Raw genomic sequence first — 18,221 nt, 5'->3', positions numbered from 1 at the left:
TTCATCTCTGTTCCTGGTGTTCATCTTTCCAAACCCTTACTGAGAGCTCATTTGGTGTGAAACGATTTTCAGTAGAAAATTGATTTTATAGTTTCAACACACTAGTAAAATTGTAATTGCAGTGCCTCACAGCAAGAAAGTACCAAGTTTGAATCCTGACTGTGAGCCTTTCTGTGTGGAGTTTGCAAGTGCTCCCCATGTCTGCATGGGTTTCTTCACACAATCCAAAGACGTGCAGTAGGCTAATGGAAGACAGTGAATTGCCCATAGGTATGCATATGTGAGTGAATGATGTGTGGGCCCTGCGATAGATTGTAAACCTGCCCAGGGTGTATTCCTGCCTCTAGTGCATTGCATGCTGGGATAAGCTCCTGCCCCCGTGTGATTCTGACCAGGAATAAGCAGTTTAGAAAATGGATGGATGTTCAAAAGGAGACATTAGAATAAAGAATATGTCATGTGTATGTTACTACCTTTTTTTCCCTTGATGAGCAAATTCTCCAACCCCCTTATTTATCTTGTTCACTTAGGAGGGGGGAAGCACAGAAACTTACAGATGGACACTATACAGAAGTGGCATGGCTGGAAATTAAGCCTGCAGCCATATGAGTATGGATTGAGAGTTGACTCTACTCCAGACTGTGCCACATGGTGTTTCAACTCCATTACACTCTTGCCATTTTTTATCATTTATTTTTTTCCAAGCAGAAATGAAGCAATTTCAAATAATCCAGTCGGATTAAATAAAAAATAGATTGCACATTATAATTAATAATGTTTATTGTCATGGTGGTGAGAAGATGTTTTGCTATAGGTACTGAATGTGTTTATGTTTGGCCTCACAGACTTAACTGGTGATCATTTATTAATAAACCATCACCATCATACTTTGATTTCTTCTGCATCTTCCTTTCTAGCTATATTGCAACTTCACAAATACCAAGAACCCAGATATAAACCCCACAAGAGCCGGTGCGTATGTTTCTATGTGCAACTGTGTCCCAGGCACAGTGGTATGTACACTTGAATGTTGGAGTCAGCCCCCACACCTCACTCAGAACTAGGTACACGTCATACAAGACCTCTGAGTTCAGAGTTAGGTAACAAGTTTAAGAGTTTCTAGCAATAGAACTCAGTCACAACACCTCTCAGTACCCAATTAGATAGAAATTCTCCAAATTTCTAGCAGTAGAATCCAGTTCATTTAACAGAAGGCTGGTGGGTGGAGGTGTGAAGATCTGTATTCAACTGAGGCATACATGTGCTGAGGGTTGCACCCTATTTAACTCTTTCTCCCATTCTAGTGGGGCTTCTTTGTTTGCTTGCCTCATGATGGTTCATGAGTTGTCATACTCTAAAACATAGGCCATGAAATTATATTGATGAAGCATGAGTGAAATAGTCATATTTCATTTTTGGAATGGTACATTTTATATCTTGCATTCCGATTAAATTACAAACTCAGATCAGACGTTATCTGACAACGTGGCTACAGCATGTGGTGGCAAACTACTTTGGAGTTACGTGAAAAGTAATCTATCCCTTTAAGGCGGGGCGGCGATTTCGATTCAGGACCTAGGCATGTGAGCGCAACAACATTGTTCTTTCCTGGCTCTATGTACCAGTGATTGTCATACAGGAAGACATTCGTAAAAACTTGGATCTTAATTAGGCCAGCCACTGAAGCGCAAAACAGTATGGATCACTGCAATGAATATGACCAAAATTGTATCTTCTGTGAGATTGTACAGAGAAAAACTGATACCGAAATACTTCAAAGTGTAAGTATGCAATGTGCCACGTTAAAGATATAGAGCTGAAGTAAATTTTTTATTCCCCGCTTTGACGCGCTTTGACGTAGCCGGTTCAGTATGCAATGTGCCACGTTAAAGATATAGAGCCGAAGTAAATTTTTTATTCCGCGCTTTGACGTAGCCGGTTCAGTTTACGGCTGAAGCGTAGTAGTCTACCGTATTTGCGTTATAGAAAGTCAATTTTCTGCTTCAAAAGTACCACTCCTAAAATGCTTCATATGAACTAATGCGCGACACTTCTGCTAAAAGTATTCAGACATGCTTGGTAGACTATATCCCGGAGTATTAACCTACGTCAAATGGCAGGTAACTTATCGAAAATCTAACTTTTCAATATTTCTTCCCTTTTCACAAAGGGGATCAAAACAAAATTACGGTAAACTGCGTAGAAGCAAGAAACGCCTTACGTCAGTCGTCCACTTTTGAAAGGGAAAAACGTACGCACAGAATCATTCATATTCTGGATCAGAAAATGTTGACTAAATACAAAATCAAATATGTTTCCATTTTCATAACTGGTGTCGTGTCTAGGAAACGACAGAGTTCCACGCCAATCGCCAATCTGTAGAAAACAATTTCAGGAGGGAAAAGACACAACAGCAGCAAGCTCTTCAGAAAGTTTAGACTTTATTGCACAGGTGCACAAAGCCGGATCAATTCAGGGGAATTGAACCTCGATTGTCAGTTTTGCATACATTTTATACACAATTTGTGCCCACAACCCCCCTTTAACACATTTCTAAAAATATCAGCCCTCTGGTCTTTTCTGGCACAGCAAGGAGTTTCACTTTCCTGTTCGTGGGTCAACTTGACCTTTTTGGCATAAAGATGATTTTCGGTCCTTATGATGTTCTATTTATTCTTATCATAGTGGACAGGTGCCCCAAAACTGATTTTTAGTTCTATTGATGTCTTTAATTAGTCTATTGATGTTCTTAATTAATCTTCATCAGTGGACAGGTACCCCAATTTTCCCTTACTTTGTACTTTCCCATTTACGCATACACCACGTCATTGCTGTCTGTATTTTTCCAATTTTCCCTTACTCTGTACTTTTTCACTGTGCATACACGTCATTGCTTTCTGTATTTTTCCATTTACACATACAAGTTCATAGAGATATAGCCTCCTGTACCTTTTTTACTTTATTCAGGTTACACATGGGTCACTGTAAAGTATTAGTTTTCTAGCATATCTAGTTGGCACTAATTTTCTGCTGAGTAAGTATGATTTTTCTTAAGCCTTCTGCGTTTGCCTTTTTTCTACAGTGGATACTGTGGTTTCTTGCGTTACCATAAGCTTTGCTGCAACTACTGATATAGAGTTATTGGATTACATATTGATTATATTAGTATATAGTTATACATGTGATATATGAGTGTATATAATTTTTATCATGAAGCATTGAGAGTTTGGAGGAAACAGTCTGATCAACATTGATGGGAATACCTTTAACTTTAACATGTGACTTCATCACACTCATGGGGAGTCTCAAAATTCTCCTACATTCCCCCTTTCGGGGTCAAACCTCATGGCCCCGAAAAACACCCCTCGCTGTGTTCTTATTCTCAGCGTCAGACAGTGTCGGGTGTGCACCACCCCTGTATATTATGTTGGGTGCCTGCGCATCCCCTGCTGCCATAGCAGCATCCAAATGTATCAGATTCCTCAATGTAACGTTGTTCCCATGGTTCCTCCAACACTCTCTCTAGTCGCAAAAAATTGATTATACATATCAAAGCTGTATATATTATTCTAAATGACCCAACAAAGTTATTATACACAATTTCTTAACACGTTGATTCGTAGCACGATGTGTTGCTGCAGTCCTCATAGGTGGTAGGTTCCTGGTATATCTTCCCATCCAGAGTACGCGGTCTGCGCGTCACTCCCCTGGAAAGCCGACCTGCGATTCTGGTACTGGACCCGCAGGGGCACTGTTGGTGCTGTTGCTCCCTGGGCTGGTGTCAGCGCCCGCAGTCCCTCCGCTCTCCCCATCTTCTGAGAGCAGAGCTGCAGCTTCTTCCTGGACACCTTGTGTCCCCCCTTTTGCCCCCCTTATGTACTGTTCTTTTGTATCTGCACATAGTATTAAGTCATCAACATATTGCAACACCACACTTTTGAGATTTCTCGTTTTGTACCCTCTTCCCACGGTACCCTCACCATTTGGGGCTTTCCCCACATCTGAGCATTTACCATAATTTTGATCATTGTTTGATCTGCTGTGCACCAAATTAAAGAATTTTCTGTTGGCCTGAACTGGAGCTCTTCTGCTCTCTTAACCATAGGTCCTAGGTCCTGAGCTTGGTACCCTGGATTGACTTTTAACGTTATGTGTGGGGCCGCACGTTCCCCCTGAAACATAAAAATTCTGTTGGTTCCAATTTCTATTTTGCATGTTGTTATTCTGATTCAGCTGCCCTTTCCACTGATTATTTTGACCACCATTCCCTGGCCCTCCCCCCCTTTGATACCCACCCGGTTGGGTGCCCCCCCCTTTCATATTACCTTGCATGGCCACTGGGTGAGGGATGCCGGAGAAGTCGTAGACCACCGTCGGCTGGGGCACCATCCGGCTGCTCCGTGGTTCAGGCAGGGGAGTGGCTTCAAAGTCAAAGAATTCATTGTCCATATTCTGTATTTTCACCGATGCCACTTTTTTCACCTCTTTTTCTTTGGCTCTCAGCTCCGTTATTTCTCGCCTTTTTTCTTTGGCTCTCAGCTCCTCCAGCTGCAACTGCAGTAGCTTCCTTTGAATGTCTTTTGTTCGATCTTCCAGCTTTTTCCCTTCTTTCCGCTGCCTGTCCACAGCGTGCACCACGTGATCCACAAACTCTCTGTGTGTCATGGTGTTCAGTCCCACCACCTCATCGAGGCGGCGCCCCAATTCCGGTGACATCCCCTCCTGGATGGCTTTGCGGAAGAGGGTGGTCATTATGGGATCTGCCTGTACGTCCCTTTCAGTTAACGATCTCCATCTGCGCAACTGCATGTGGATGTATGTTGCCGGTAGTTCATTGTCTTTTAACGGCGGTCCCGTTAAGGCCGTCATGTCCGGTCGTGCGGGATACAGGGCTCGCAGAGCAGTCCAAACAATCCCACACACGTTATCAAACGGCCCACCATCCACTGCTGGAGACTGCGCATGGTTTCTGTCAAAGCCAGCCTGCTCAAATATGTCCAGCATTGTTTCCATCCCCACAACCTTTCCCAGGAGAGCCTTCAGGTCCCCCACAGCCAGGATCCGGCCTGTCGTCTCCTCCTCCAGCACCCTGATCCAGTGGCTTGCTCCATTCTGCAAATCAGGGAGATTGGTTATTACATTATGCATATCTTGGGTGGACCAGGGAATGCATCGGGTACACCCCTTCCTTAATCAACAATGGTGCTATAGTATTGGGTTTACTAGCATTATGGCTATATCCTTCTGCTGCTGGGTTACGCCGGTTGGCGGCCTTTCTCTTGTTTTTGATATCGCCCAGCTAAATCTCCTCCCACCTGTGCAGGCCCCTCTCCCCCGTCTGACTCTTCTGCCTCGCTATTACTTGCTTGGCATACCTCATTGTCGCTCGCCTCACTTTTTTCTGCTGGGGAGAACTCCTCCCCTTCATTGTTTTCTAATTCATACTCTGCTTGGGGGATTTGCTTTTTACTTGTAGTGCCTTTTGTTAAACTTGTCTTATGTTTATCTCGGGAATCTGTTCTCTTGGTAATTTTTTTCTTCAGCTCTTCCCACTTGTTATACGGGAGCTTTTCCCATCTAAAATTTCCCCACCCCGCAGTTTTGCATTTTTTATGTGTTTCCCCGTCCCTTTTTGGCCCCACCTGTTCAGGCTTTTGGCATATTTTAGATGTTTGCTGTTTTTTCTCAGTGTCTCTTACTCCTTTGCCTTTTTATTAACCGGCTATGGTATTCATCATACTGGTTATATTTTTCTTTTAACAGCTCTTCTAACTCCTCCACTTCCTTGTATTCTCTCCTTAGCTCTGTTACCCTTTTTTCTATTTTTCCCTTTTCTTCCTCAAGCCGCGCTCTCTCTATCCTGAGCTGTTCCTCACTTTCCTCATGTTCTACCCACCCTTGTATCTGAACCTGTATTTTTACTACTGGACACACTGTTACTGCAGATGTTACCGGGCCTATTGGGTACACGCCCTTCTCTTTTATTTCCGCATGTCCTGATGACTGCGGGGTATACGGAGGGGGCTCATTTCTTCACTGCGACCCCCACTCATTCCTACATATTTTTCTAGGGAAGCGGACCTAAACCATCCTAAAATTCTTTTTTCCTGTTCTCTTTTTCGCTTTCTTTTTTCTGACTTGTCTCCTGTCTATAATTTGCTATTACCCCTCCCATCTGATCGCATATTTCTACATCAAACGTGCCCTCTTTAGGCCATTTTGTCGCCATTCTTTTAGTCCTTTTTTTCCATTTTCCTGATATATGTTCTATCTCCTTTTTACATTCAGGATATTTTCCCGTGATTATTTCAACCGGCGTTTTCTCTCCTTTTTCCATTATTTTATGGTTATTTTAATACTTTTATCCTATTTCCCTATTTGAAGATTTTATTATATATTTAACCTTTATTTTCCCCTTTTTTATACTTTCTACACACTTCACGTTTCTTTACTTATTTTCCTTTATAGTTGCACTCTACACAAATCACAATTTTTTCCTCAATACAACGTTAGTTCTGCGCAAGCACAAGCATCTAATCTAAGCATAAACACAGTTGAACAATATTTTACCTTACCAACAATACTTTTTTCTTACTTTATACCTCAGAGGACAGTGTTTTTCCCAAACACGCTTTTACCAGAGCTCTTGCAGGTGGCCTTTTTGGGTTTCTCTCCTCCCAAGTCTCTGGCACCTCTTTTTAAACAACAGCAACAGTGAAAACCTTCAGCAGCCACAATGCATTTAAACACTATTCCAGCACATTTTGCAACAAACAACAGCAACAGCGAAAACCTTCAGCAGCCACAATGCATTTAAACACTTATCCTAGTTTCAGCACATTTTGCAACAAACAAAAAAACATATATTGTCCTGTTCTTATACCACACTCAATTCACTCACGGTTCGTAGCGCACGTTTCTGAAGAGCTCTGCTGCTTTTCTTTCACTCAATTTTCGGTGTTAGTGTCCGGGTTGGTTTTACGAAAGGATGGTACCCTTTTTCGTATCCCGGGACGAGCCCCCAAATGTCGTGTCTGGAAACGACAGAGTTCCACACGCCATCGCCAATCTGTAGAAAACAATTTCAGGAGGGAAAAGACACAACAGCAGCAAAGCTCTTCAGAAAGTTTAGACTTTATTGCACAGGTGCACAAAGCCGGATCAATTCAGGGGAATTGAACCTCGATTGTCAGTTTTGCATACATTTTATAACACATTTGTGCCCACAAACCCCCCTTTAACACATTTCTAAAAATATCAGCCTCTGGTCTTTTCTGGCACAGAAGGAGTTTCCACTTTCTGTTCGTGGGTCAACTTGACCTTTTTGGCATAAAGATGATTTTCGGTCTGTATGATGTTCTATTTATTCTTATCATAGTGGACAGGTGCCCCAAAACTGATTTTTAGTTCTATTGATGTCTTTAATTAGTCTATTGATGTTCTTAATTAATCTTCATCAGTGGACGGTACCCCAATTTTCCCTTACTTTTGTACTTTCCCATTTACGCATACACCACGTCATTGCTGTCTGTATTTTTCCAATTTTCCCTTACTCTGTACTTTTCCACTGTGCATACACGTCATTGCTTCTGTATTTTTCCATTTACACATACAAGTTCATAGAGTTAGCCTCCTGTACCTTTTTTACTTTATCAGGTTACACATGGGTCACTGTAAAGTATTAGTTTTCTAGCATTTCATTGGCAATATTTTCTGCTGAGTAAGTATGGTTTTTTAAGCCTTCTGCGTTTGCCTTTTTCTACAGTGGATACTGTGGTTTTCTTGCGTTACCATAAGCTTTGCTTGCAACTACTGATATAGAGTTATTGGATTACATATTGATTATATTAGTATATAGTTTATACATGTGATATATGAGTGTATATAATTTTTATCATGAAGCATTGAGAGTTTGGAGGAAACAGTCTGATCAAAAAATTGATGGGAATCTGCTGTGCACCAAATTAAAGAATTTTCTGTTGGCCTGAACTGGAGCTCTTCTGCTCTCTTAACCATAGGTCCTAGGTCCTGAGCTTGGTACCCTGGATTGACTTTTAACGTTATGTGTGGGGCCGCACGTTCCCCTGAAACATAAAAATTCTGTTGGTTCCAATTTCTATTTTGCATGTTGTTATTCTGATTCAGCTGCCCTTTCCACTGATTATTTTGACCACCATTCCCTGGCCCTCCCCCCCTTTGATACCCACCCGGTTGGGTGCCCCCCCCTTTCATATTACCTTGCATGGCCACTGGGTGAGGGATGCCGGAGAAGTCGTAGACCACCGTCGGCTGGGGCACCATCCGGCTGCTCCGTGGTTCAGGCGGGGGGAGTGGCTTCAAAGTCAAAGAATTCATTGTCCATATTCTGTATTTTCACCGATGCCACTTTTTCCGCCTCTTTTTCTTTGGCTCTCAGCTCCGTTATTTCTCTCGCCTTTTTTTCTTTGGCTCTCAGCTCCTCCAGCTGCAACTGCAGTAGCTTCCTTTGAATGTCTTTTGTTTGATCTTCCAGCTTTTTCCCTTCTTTCCGCTGCCTGTCCACAGCGTGCACCACGTGATCCACAAACTCTCTGTGTGTCATGGTGTTCAGTCCCACCACCTCATTGAGGCGGCGCCCCACTTCCGGTGACATCCCCTCCTGGATGGCTTTGCGGAAGAGGGTGGTCATTATGGGATCTGCCCGTACGTCCCTTTTAGTTAACAATCTCCACCTGCGCAACTGCATGTGGATGTATGTCGCCGGTGGTTCATTGTCTTTTAACGGCGGTCCCGTTAAGGCCGCCATGTCCAGTCGTGCGGGATACAGGGCTCGCAGAGCAGTCCAAACAACCCCACGCACGTTATCAAACGGCCCACCGTCCACTGCTGGAGACTGCGCATGGTTTCTGTCAAAGCCAGCCTGCTCAAATATGTCCAGCATTGTTTCCATCCCCACAACCTTTCCCAGGAGAGCCTTCAGGTCCCCCACAGCCAGGATCCGGCCTGTCGTCTCCTCCTCCAGCACCCTGATCCAGTGGCTTGCTCCATTCTGCAAATCAGGGAGATTGGTTATTACATTATGCATATCTTGGGTGGACCAGGGAATGTATCGGGGTACACCCTCTTCCTTAATCAACAATGGTGCTATAGTATTGGGTTTACTAGCATTATGGCTATATCCTTCTGCTGCTGGGTTACGCCGGGTTGGCGGCCTTTCTCTTGTGTTTTGATATCGCCCAGCTAAATCTCCTCCCACCTGTGCAGGCCCCTCTCCCCCGTCTGACTCTTCTGCCTTGCTATTACTTGCTTGGCATACCTCATTGTCGCTCGCCTCACTTTTTTCTGCTGGGGAGAACTCCTCCCCTTCATTGTTTTCTAATTCATACTCTGATTGGGGGATTTGCTTTTTACTTGTAGTGCCTTTTGTTAAACTTGTCTTATGTTTATCTCGGGAATCTGTTCTCTTGGTAATTTTTTTCTTCAGCTCTTCCCACTTGTTATACGGGAGCTTTTCCCATCTAAAATTTCCCCACCCCGCAGTTTTGCATTTTTTATGTGTTTCCCCGTCCCTTTTTGGCCCCACCTGTTCAGGCTTTTGGCATATTTTAGACGTTTGCTGTTTTTTCTCAGTGTCTCTTATCTCCTTTGCCTTTTTTATTAACCGGCTATGGTATTCATCATACTGGTTATATTTTTCTTTTAACAGCTCTTCTAACTCCTCCACTTCCTTGTATTCTCTCCTTAGCTCTGTTACCCTTTTTTCTATTTTTCCCTTTTCTTCCTCAAGCCGCGCTCTCTCTATCCCGAGCTGTTCCTCACTTTCCTCATGTTCTACCCACCCTTGTATCTGAACCTGTATTTTTACTACTGGACACACTGACACTGTTACTGCAGATGTTACCGGGCCTATTGGGTACACGCCCTTCTCTTTTATGTCCGCATGTCCTGATGACTGCGGGGTATACGGAGGGGGGGTCATTTCTTCACTGCGACCCCCACTCATTCCTACATATTTTTCTAGGGAAGCGGACCTAAACCATCCTAAAATTCTTTTTTCCTGTTCTCTTTTTCGCTTTCTTTTTTCTGACTTGTCTCCTGTTCTATAATTTGCTATTACCCCTCCCATCTGATCGCATATTTCTACATCAAACGTGCCCTCTTTAGGCCATTTTGTCGCCATTCTTTTAGTCCTTTTTTTCCATTTTCCTGATATATGTTCTATCTCCTTTTTACATTCAGGATATTTTCCCGTGATTATTTCAACCGGCGTTTTCTCTCCTTTTTCCATTATTTTATGGTTATTTTAATACTTTTATCCTATTTCCCTATTTGAAGATTTTATTATATATTTAACCTTTATTTTCCCCTTTTTTATACTTTCTACACACTTCACGTTTCTTTACTTATTTTCCTTTATAGTTGCACCTACACATAAATCACAATTTTTTCCTCAATACAACGTTAGTTCTGCGCAAGCACAAGCATCTAATCTAAGCATAAACACAGTTGAACAATATTTTACCTTACCAACAATACTTTTTTCTTACTTTATACCTCAGAGGACAGTGTTTTTCCCAAACACGCTTTTACCAGAGCTCTTGCAGGTGGCCTTTTTTGGGTTTCTCTCCTCCCAAGTCTCTGGCACCTCTTTTTAAAACAACAGCAACAGTGAAAACCTTCAGCAGCCACAATGCATTTAAACACTATTCCAGCACATTTTGCAACAAACAACAGCAACAGCGAAAACCTTCAGCAGCCACAATGCATTTAAACACTTATCCTAGTTTCAGCACATTTTGCAACAAACAAAAAAACATATATTGTCCTGTTCTTATACCACACTCAATTCACTCACGGTTCGTAGCGCACGTTTCTGAAGAGCTCGCTGCTTTTCTTTCACTCAATTTTCGGTGTTAGTGTCCGGGTTGGTTTTACGAAAGGATGGTACCTTTTTCGTATCCCGGACGAGCCCCCAAATGTCGTGTCTAGGAAACGACAGAGTTCCACGCCAATCGCCAATCTGTAGAAAACAATTTCAGGAGGGAAAAGACACAACAGCAGCAAACTCTTCAGAAAGTTTAGACTTTATTGCACAGGTGCACAAAGCCGGATCAATTCAGGGGAATTGAACCTCGATTGTCAGTTTTGCATACATTTTATACACAATTTGTGCCCACAACCCCCCTTTAACACATTTCTAAAAATATCAGCCCTCTGGTCTTTTCTGGCACAGCAAGGAGTTTCACTTTCCTGTTCGTGGGTCAACTTGACCTTTTTGGCATAAAGATGATTTTCGGTCCTTATGATGTTCTATTTATTCTTATCATAGTGGACAGGTGCCCCAAAACTGATTTTTAGTTCTATTGATGTCTTTAATTAGTCTATTGATGTTCTTAATTAATCTTCATCAGTGGACAGGTACCCCAATTTTCCCTTACTTTGTACTTTCCCATTTACGCATACACCACGTCATTGCTGTCTGTATTTTTCCAATTTTCCCTTACTCTGTACTTTTTCACTGTGCATACACGTCATTGCTTTCTGTATTTTTCCATTTACACATACAAGTTCATAGAGATATAGCCTCCTGTACCTTTTTTACTTTATTCAGGTTACACATGGGTCACTGTAAAGTATTAGTTTTCTAGCATATCTAGTTGGCACTAATTTTCTGCTGAGTAAGTATGATTTTTCTTAAGCCTTCTGCGTTTGCCTTTTTTCTACAGTGGATACTGTGGTTTCTTGCGTTACCATAAGCTTTGCTGCAACTACTGATATAGAGTTATTGGATTACATATTGATTATATTAGTATATAGTTATACATGTGATATATGAGTGTATATAATTTTTATCATGAAGCATTGAGAGTTTGGAGGAAACAGTCTGATCAACATTGATGGGAATACCTTTAACTTTAACATGTGACTTCATCACACTCATGGGGAGTCTCAAAATTCTCCTACACTGGATGCAGCAGCAACGCAAAACCTTGCAACGTACTTTATAATGAAACCATAAGCAGCCATGTTATTACTCTCACAGGAGAGGTGGTATCATACTGTAACTGGTGAGGGTTTTTTTTAGCCTAGGGAAGGACGAGGAAATGAGCGAAGATCGTAGAGGATCTAATAAAATAATCAAGACAATTTACAAAATTAGGCAGAGGAAGTGGTACTCTGCTTTGCATAGGAATAAAAAATATCGTGTCCAACCTTGTCACAAGTGAGCCGTTGTACAGTACAGAAATTAAAGCATGCCCCCCCCCCCCCCCCCCCCCTTTTTGTGAATAATATTGGTAATGCCTTGGAATCAAGAACCATTACAGTGTTTTGACACAATTGTATTCAGTTCAGACCTTCAAATTTGTGCACAAACTAAAACAATGTCAAATCTGAACAAAATACATTTTACTTGCTTGCACAACGCATGTACATCTGCAAAAAAAATGGTTTTCATTCCAAAAATGGTTCTGCATACAAAATTGACATCAAAATGTATCAATTTTGAAAAAAATGTACGAGGATTTTAATTGGTCCTATTGTAATGCTATTTAACGAATCTACATGTAATAATAAGACTTTCCATTCCTAAGAATAAATTTTGGTTTCGTCAAAACATTGGATATACAGACTGCCAAATCTTTTGATGCTACAGTTTATCATTTCAACACAATTAAGGAGCTTAAAAAAAAAACATGAAATAAGTTGATGCAGCAAAGGGGGCAAAATAAAAGAAAGAATCTTTCTTGGGGGTAGGCTTTGCCTGCTTCAATAGTTTGACAGTCTGAAAAGCAAAAGTTAAAAGGGTGAGTCTGAATACCCTCAGTCTACACTGAAAGACAGGGATATGTGAAGTTAGTAAACAGAAAACAGCTGAATTGTCTAGTGTAGTTCACCGCATCAAAAATCATGAAGCAATGTCTTTAACACTGGACAGGTTTATCAAAGCAAGGGGAGATCTGAGTATGGTTAATGGGGAGGAATGGAAAGTTGGAAAATGACTGATAGTGGATTAAACCCCTGAGGTTTAATTTGCCTAATCTTTGCGGGTCTTTAGACCGCGGTGGAAATGCAGACAACAATGAGCTGAAGGAACCTTTTAGTTGCTTGAAAAGTAGTTCCTGGGACTACTAGTTCCTGGTACTTTTGGTGGAAACGCGGCTTTTGTTTGATGCAAACTGTCTTGGTACTAATCATTTACAACACAAAGGAGCCAGCTATGTTTGTCTCACACTTTCGGTTTTTGCTGGCAGTAGATCTGCTGAGCACTGTGGGACAAAGAAATGTAAGGAATGTCACACAGATACCCAGCTGCATTGTCTCAGTCACCCCCTTATCCAGGAAATGTGAGATGCAGACACATACAAGCAAGGAATTTTCTTTCCTATTCTTTTACATTTTTATTATATTATTCCTTTGCTTTTTGGCTGGACCGCAACAGCAGAGCCAGCCCTATAACTGCAAATGTCTGTGACGGAGTGAGTGATGAAGTTACACCATTGATCGGCCGAGTTATGAAGTTACACCATTGGTCGGCCGGTCCAGGCATATACTAGGTTTTGACTTGGTCTTGTTCGATGTAGTGGTGGGCGGACCGATTCTTTTCACAGTATCGGTTCCTTCGAGTTGACACATGTAAATGTACCAAACCTTTCAAACCTCTCGAGTTTTGATACTTCTAAACAATGGTGTCAGTTTCTCTGTGAAAAACTGTAAGTGGTAAGCTGACCGCTCTTGACACTATTTATAGAATATAAACTTTTTTCGTCAGTTATTCCAGGAAACGGGGTGAGTATTGATACCAATTAATTTTTTTTGGGTGTACAGTAAAACATCTAATTTTTGCTAAACTGTGTATTATTTATATATATGACATTTTCTGAGTAACGAGCCCATGCTTGTATGTAGGTAGGCTATATAACCCCAATACGATGTTACAGAAATGTGACTTGACTACATCAATTTGTCATTCTTCCTGGCATTCGAACTCGTTCAGTGAGTGCAGGCTGCCTGTCTCGACTCAAGTCTGATTCAACTCGCTCATTCTTTGACATCTGGGTTTGAGAGAACGGTTCATTCGATCTCGTTCAGTGAGTGCAGGCTGTCTGTCTCGAGTCTGATTAAACTCGCTCATTCATTGGTTGTTCCACTTGCTATGATTTGCGCGCTGCACCTACCGTAGCAGGTAGAAGTTTTGAGTGGAAAAATGCAGGGAGAATCCGATTCATGAGCACTCAGACGTTCGACAGGCTGACCCGGTACATACCGGACACTAAAAAGAATAATTCAAAAAGAATCGTTTGTTCATTTTTGCCCATCTCTAGTTCGATGGCGACCAGGGAAATTACTGCCCAGTCGGTGCTGGACGCATGTTTGGAGAGCAATGCTGACACGTACAAGCAAGGCATTTACTTTCCTATTCCAGTACTCTTTTTTTCATTTTGTTATATTATTCCTTTGCTTCTTCGATACTGACCTAGCAAATTACTACCCAGCAGGCACTGGACGTGTGTTTGGAGTGCTATGCTAAATGAAAATCGGAGAACATTTATTTCGGTACCGGTCTCGCTGGGTGCTCCGGCGTCTCGCGATCTCTGTCCATTTGCCATATTACAGTCTCCTAGCATGAGTCTATGGTAAAATAACAGATAGGACAATTTTGTACTGAAAAAAATCATATGTAAGACGTGATGTGCAATATACTGAACAGCAAAAATCCGAGGGCCCCCCAAAATTGGGAAAATAGGTCTAGTCCTCTCAGTGTTAAAATGTGTTTTGCAACTTTAGCTGTTTGATATACTTAAATTCTTATGTGTTCTGTCCTTCTGGCAGGATGAAGAGCTGTGCTGCTTCCGAGATTTGGTACCTGGAGCTAAGCATCACTACCTCGTCGTTCCCAATACGCACATAGTCAGCTGTCTTTCACTCAGGAAGGAGCATGTGCCCTTGGGTAATTCAAAAAGGAGTAATGACATACACTATTCATTGTTGCACTTCCAGGTTTTAGCTTTAATGTGTGGCTGGCTGAATTTTGGATATTCACCTGATGTCAGATGGTACAGTATTTGATGTTTTTAAGGAGTGAGTCTGTGGTTGTTGTAGTTATTATATGTGGGAAACTCTGAGAAGTGCAAACTCTCAGTACTGTATAGGTATGGGGTGTGCCTACCAAGCATATTAGTGAACGGCAGACCTGCCATATCATTCAAATTGTGCTGTCTTCCAAAACAAGGGATGTCAGCCACTGCTTCTTTTCACATTGCAGTCGCCAGGTGGAGCTTGCACGAAGGAAGACATTTCATGTGCAGCCTGAGCACGCAGAATGTGGGCATCCAATTGACCAGTATGGGTCACTGTGCTATGAGGCATGGTTACCCTCACCCTCGCTGGGCAGCAGTTATGGCCACTGTCAGCTCTAGCACGGTTCAGATTCGAAGGCAGACCAGGGCACATTACATTTCTGACATTTGGCAGATGGTCGTATTCAGAGCGATATACAATGAGAAGACAAGTGCATAAATTGGTGTTAAGGGCAACAGTAACCATATAGGTGGAAGGGAAATACTCAGAAACCAAAAATGGAAAAACCTTGGATCAACTAAAATAGTTAAACCTGTTAGAGAAAATATAAGAGGATTACACGATAAATACAACTTATCAAAATACATCAATTAACCAAGACAAACACTGGGGCAGTGCCTTAAGAGGATGAGCCATGTAGTAGTCCCCTAACTTGTGCTATTTGCTTGACTGGTTGATTGATCAGCCAATTGCGTTTTCTTGGCAGTGAAGAAGATGATGGAGGTGGGAAAAGCTGTGCTGCTGAAACATAATTTCACTGATCTTCGTGACATCAGGTACAGCCCCCAGTGCCTCAACCAGTTGTCAGAAATCTAATGAATGCATCATTATTTTTTTTTTCATTGTAGAGGAAGTCGTTGTAAAGTTGTATGTCGCTTTGGATAAAAGCGTCTGCCAAATAACTGTAATGTAATGAAGTTTCATTGACTGAGGTATTCATTGACTGAAAAAGATTATAAGGAGCTAGAGTCCATATTTGACACAGTTGTGGATACTACTATCTATACTGTAGGTAAATGATGACCCTAAATCCATTGAATGGTCTGGTGTCATCATTATGTATTATTTTGTTGTTACATTGCACTTTGGCCATGATGCATTCAGAGAGACCACTTTGATCCTGGTGTGTTTCTCAAGAGGATCACTGATCCAAGGATCACCGATCCAGGTGTATTTGTCAGGATGACTACTGATCCAGGATTGGTGTTCCAATATCACATCGGTTAGGTGTGGTGCTCAATAGATCATTCTGATCCAGTTCAGTGTTCCCCTGCCAAATATTTCAGGGGGTTCAGAGGGCTGTTTATGTTGCCTGCATATTCTGCAGAACATCTCCATAAATACCACTCCATTAAGAATAATCAACCTAATCAACTGATTTCCCCCCCCCCCCATCAAAATAAATAAATAAATAACTATATATTAGGCTAGGTATACGTTATGGTTTCACTAAAAAGAAGTAGCCACTCACCCAACACCATTTTAGTTCCCCTTCACTCAAAATATGTGAAAAATATGTTTTAAATAAATACGTTTATTTCTTTCAAGTGATGTGTGCAATTAATGAGGTAGTCGAGAATTAATGTGTACAATTAGAGTAGGTCAGGTGATGGTATTGACAAGCCAGTTATTCACAATACAATTATTTTCTTAAAGTTATTTATATAAATGAAGGTATGAACTGTTCCACTACATTGCAGTCTGTTTACATGTATGGGATTCTTGTGCAGAACACTTGTTGCAAATGCTGCATGCATAGTCCTCAAGATCACCAGGCGTTGCTGTCTGTCTAGGTTGGGGTTTCATGTCCCTCCTTTCTACTCTGTGCCTCACCTGCACCTACATGTGCTGGCACCTGCCAGTGAGATGGACTCCAGATCTCTCCGCAACTATGGGCCTCAATCCTTCAGGTTTCTAACAGTGAGTATTTACTGTGCACGCTCCCAAAGCCCTCCTCACAGTGAGAAGCTGCTCTCCACAACCATAAACAAGAGAGCCCTGTTCAGATGTATGTAACTGATGTGACTTTTTTTGCAGGCTGAAAAGTTGCTCAAGAAGCTGAAATCCCAGAAGGACCAGCCTAGTAAACCCTGACTTTATTGAATGTGTCATCTGTATCATCACTGGAGCGACAGTGTAGCATAATTATTTGAGAACTGAGCTTGTAACTCCGAGATTGTAATGCATCATTGAGCGAGTTCCTTTATCCAATGAATTACTTCAGTATATGTCTAAAGGTGTAGTCATTCATGTAAAATTTGAAGTGACTGTGCAAATTCCATTTTGAGAGGGGCTCAGAGAATGACAATTACACAGTCCGGTGAGCAGAAAGTCTCACGTAAAGAGAGACTAGCAAAATGTTTACTGATTATTTATGTTGCTGTTAAAGCTTTCTGCACCATACTCTACACAAGCACTTTATCAACAGAGAGAGAGAGAAAGACTGAGAGATGACGACTGGCCGGCTGGCTGGCTGAGAGAGAGATAGGAATGTTATCTTCCATCCATCCATCCATTATCTATACCCGCTAATTCTGGTTAGGGTCACAGAGGGTGCTAGAGCCTATCCCAGCATGCATTGGGTAAGAAGCAGGAAGGAATGTTGTCTTGCTGAAGGTAATCTATTTCCACTGGAGTGTCCTGTGGCTGTTAGGGGGCAGTCTCTTTTTTGATTTGCATCAAACCACACAGACAGACACCAGGTTCCACATACACAATTCCACCTTACAGTTCCCCCTTTGGCCCAAAAGAAATGCAAGGTTAGGCCACATTCAACACTCATTCAACGCTAAATCAAAATTACAAGGCAATTTAGAATTCTACAGTGCTTTACAACATTCCATCTGACTTTTTTTAGTTTTTATTTATTTTTTGGATGTCAAACAAATAAAATAAGACCAACCAATGTTGTGTTGTCTGTTATTCTACACACAGGGATTGAGTATGTTGCCAAGTAATACAATGTTCAAAAGTTTCAAACAACCTCCATTCATGAAGTGTTCTCATCTCAAGGGGGTTGCTGTACTTATACTGCAAACATATCCCATGAAATCTAATAATATGTAGGTTTGAATACAAATTCATTGCATTTCACGTATTTTAAAATACGTACAAATATTTATCAACCAGGAAGTTTTTGCATTTCCTAGACTTTTATCATT

At 41.6% G+C, this 18,221-nt stretch overlaps 3 protein-coding genes across 3 annotated transcripts; 1 reads left to right on the top strand and 2 right to left on the bottom strand.

The window, feature by feature from the left end:
- Positions 1-1,549: 1,549 nt before the first annotated feature.
- On the top strand, positions 1,550-17,965 carry LOC135256881 (adenosine 5'-monophosphoramidase HINT3-like). Its single transcript, XM_064339121.1, has 5 exons — positions 1,550-1,781; positions 14,812-14,929; positions 15,767-15,836; positions 16,854-16,980; positions 17,098-17,965. The coding sequence occupies exons 1-5, from the start codon at positions 1,698-1,700 to the stop codon at positions 17,152-17,154; spliced, it is 456 nt and encodes a 151-aa protein (XP_064195191.1). The 5' UTR covers positions 1,550-1,697; the 3' UTR covers positions 17,155-17,965.
- LOC135256880 (uncharacterized) lies at positions 2,425-5,173 on the bottom strand. Its single transcript, XM_064339120.1, has 2 exons — positions 4,326-5,173; positions 2,425-3,893 (listed from the first exon to the last, which is right to left on the bottom strand). Exons 1-2 carry the CDS (start codon positions 5,146-5,148, stop codon positions 3,700-3,702), a joined length of 1,017 nt encoding a protein of 338 aa, XP_064195190.1. The 5' UTR covers positions 5,149-5,173; the 3' UTR covers positions 2,425-3,699.
- On the bottom strand, positions 7,954-11,927 carry LOC135256879 (uncharacterized). Its single transcript, XM_064339119.1, has 2 exons — positions 10,835-11,927; positions 7,954-10,626 (listed from the first exon to the last, which is right to left on the bottom strand). Exon 2 carries the CDS (start codon positions 10,265-10,267, stop codon positions 8,318-8,320), a length of 1,950 nt encoding a protein of 649 aa, XP_064195189.1. The 5' UTR covers positions 10,268-10,626; positions 10,835-11,927; the 3' UTR covers positions 7,954-8,317.
- Positions 17,966-18,221: the final 256 nt, after the last annotated feature.

Source organism: Anguilla rostrata, chromosome 6 (genome assembly GCF_018555375.3).
Source record: "Anguilla rostrata isolate EN2019 chromosome 6, ASM1855537v3, whole genome shotgun sequence".
NCBI classification, from domain to species: domain Eukaryota; kingdom Metazoa; phylum Chordata; class Actinopteri; order Anguilliformes; family Anguillidae; genus Anguilla; species Anguilla rostrata.
The sequence above is the reverse complement of the archived record's forward strand: the minus strand, read 5'-3'. Positions and strand labels throughout refer to the sequence as shown.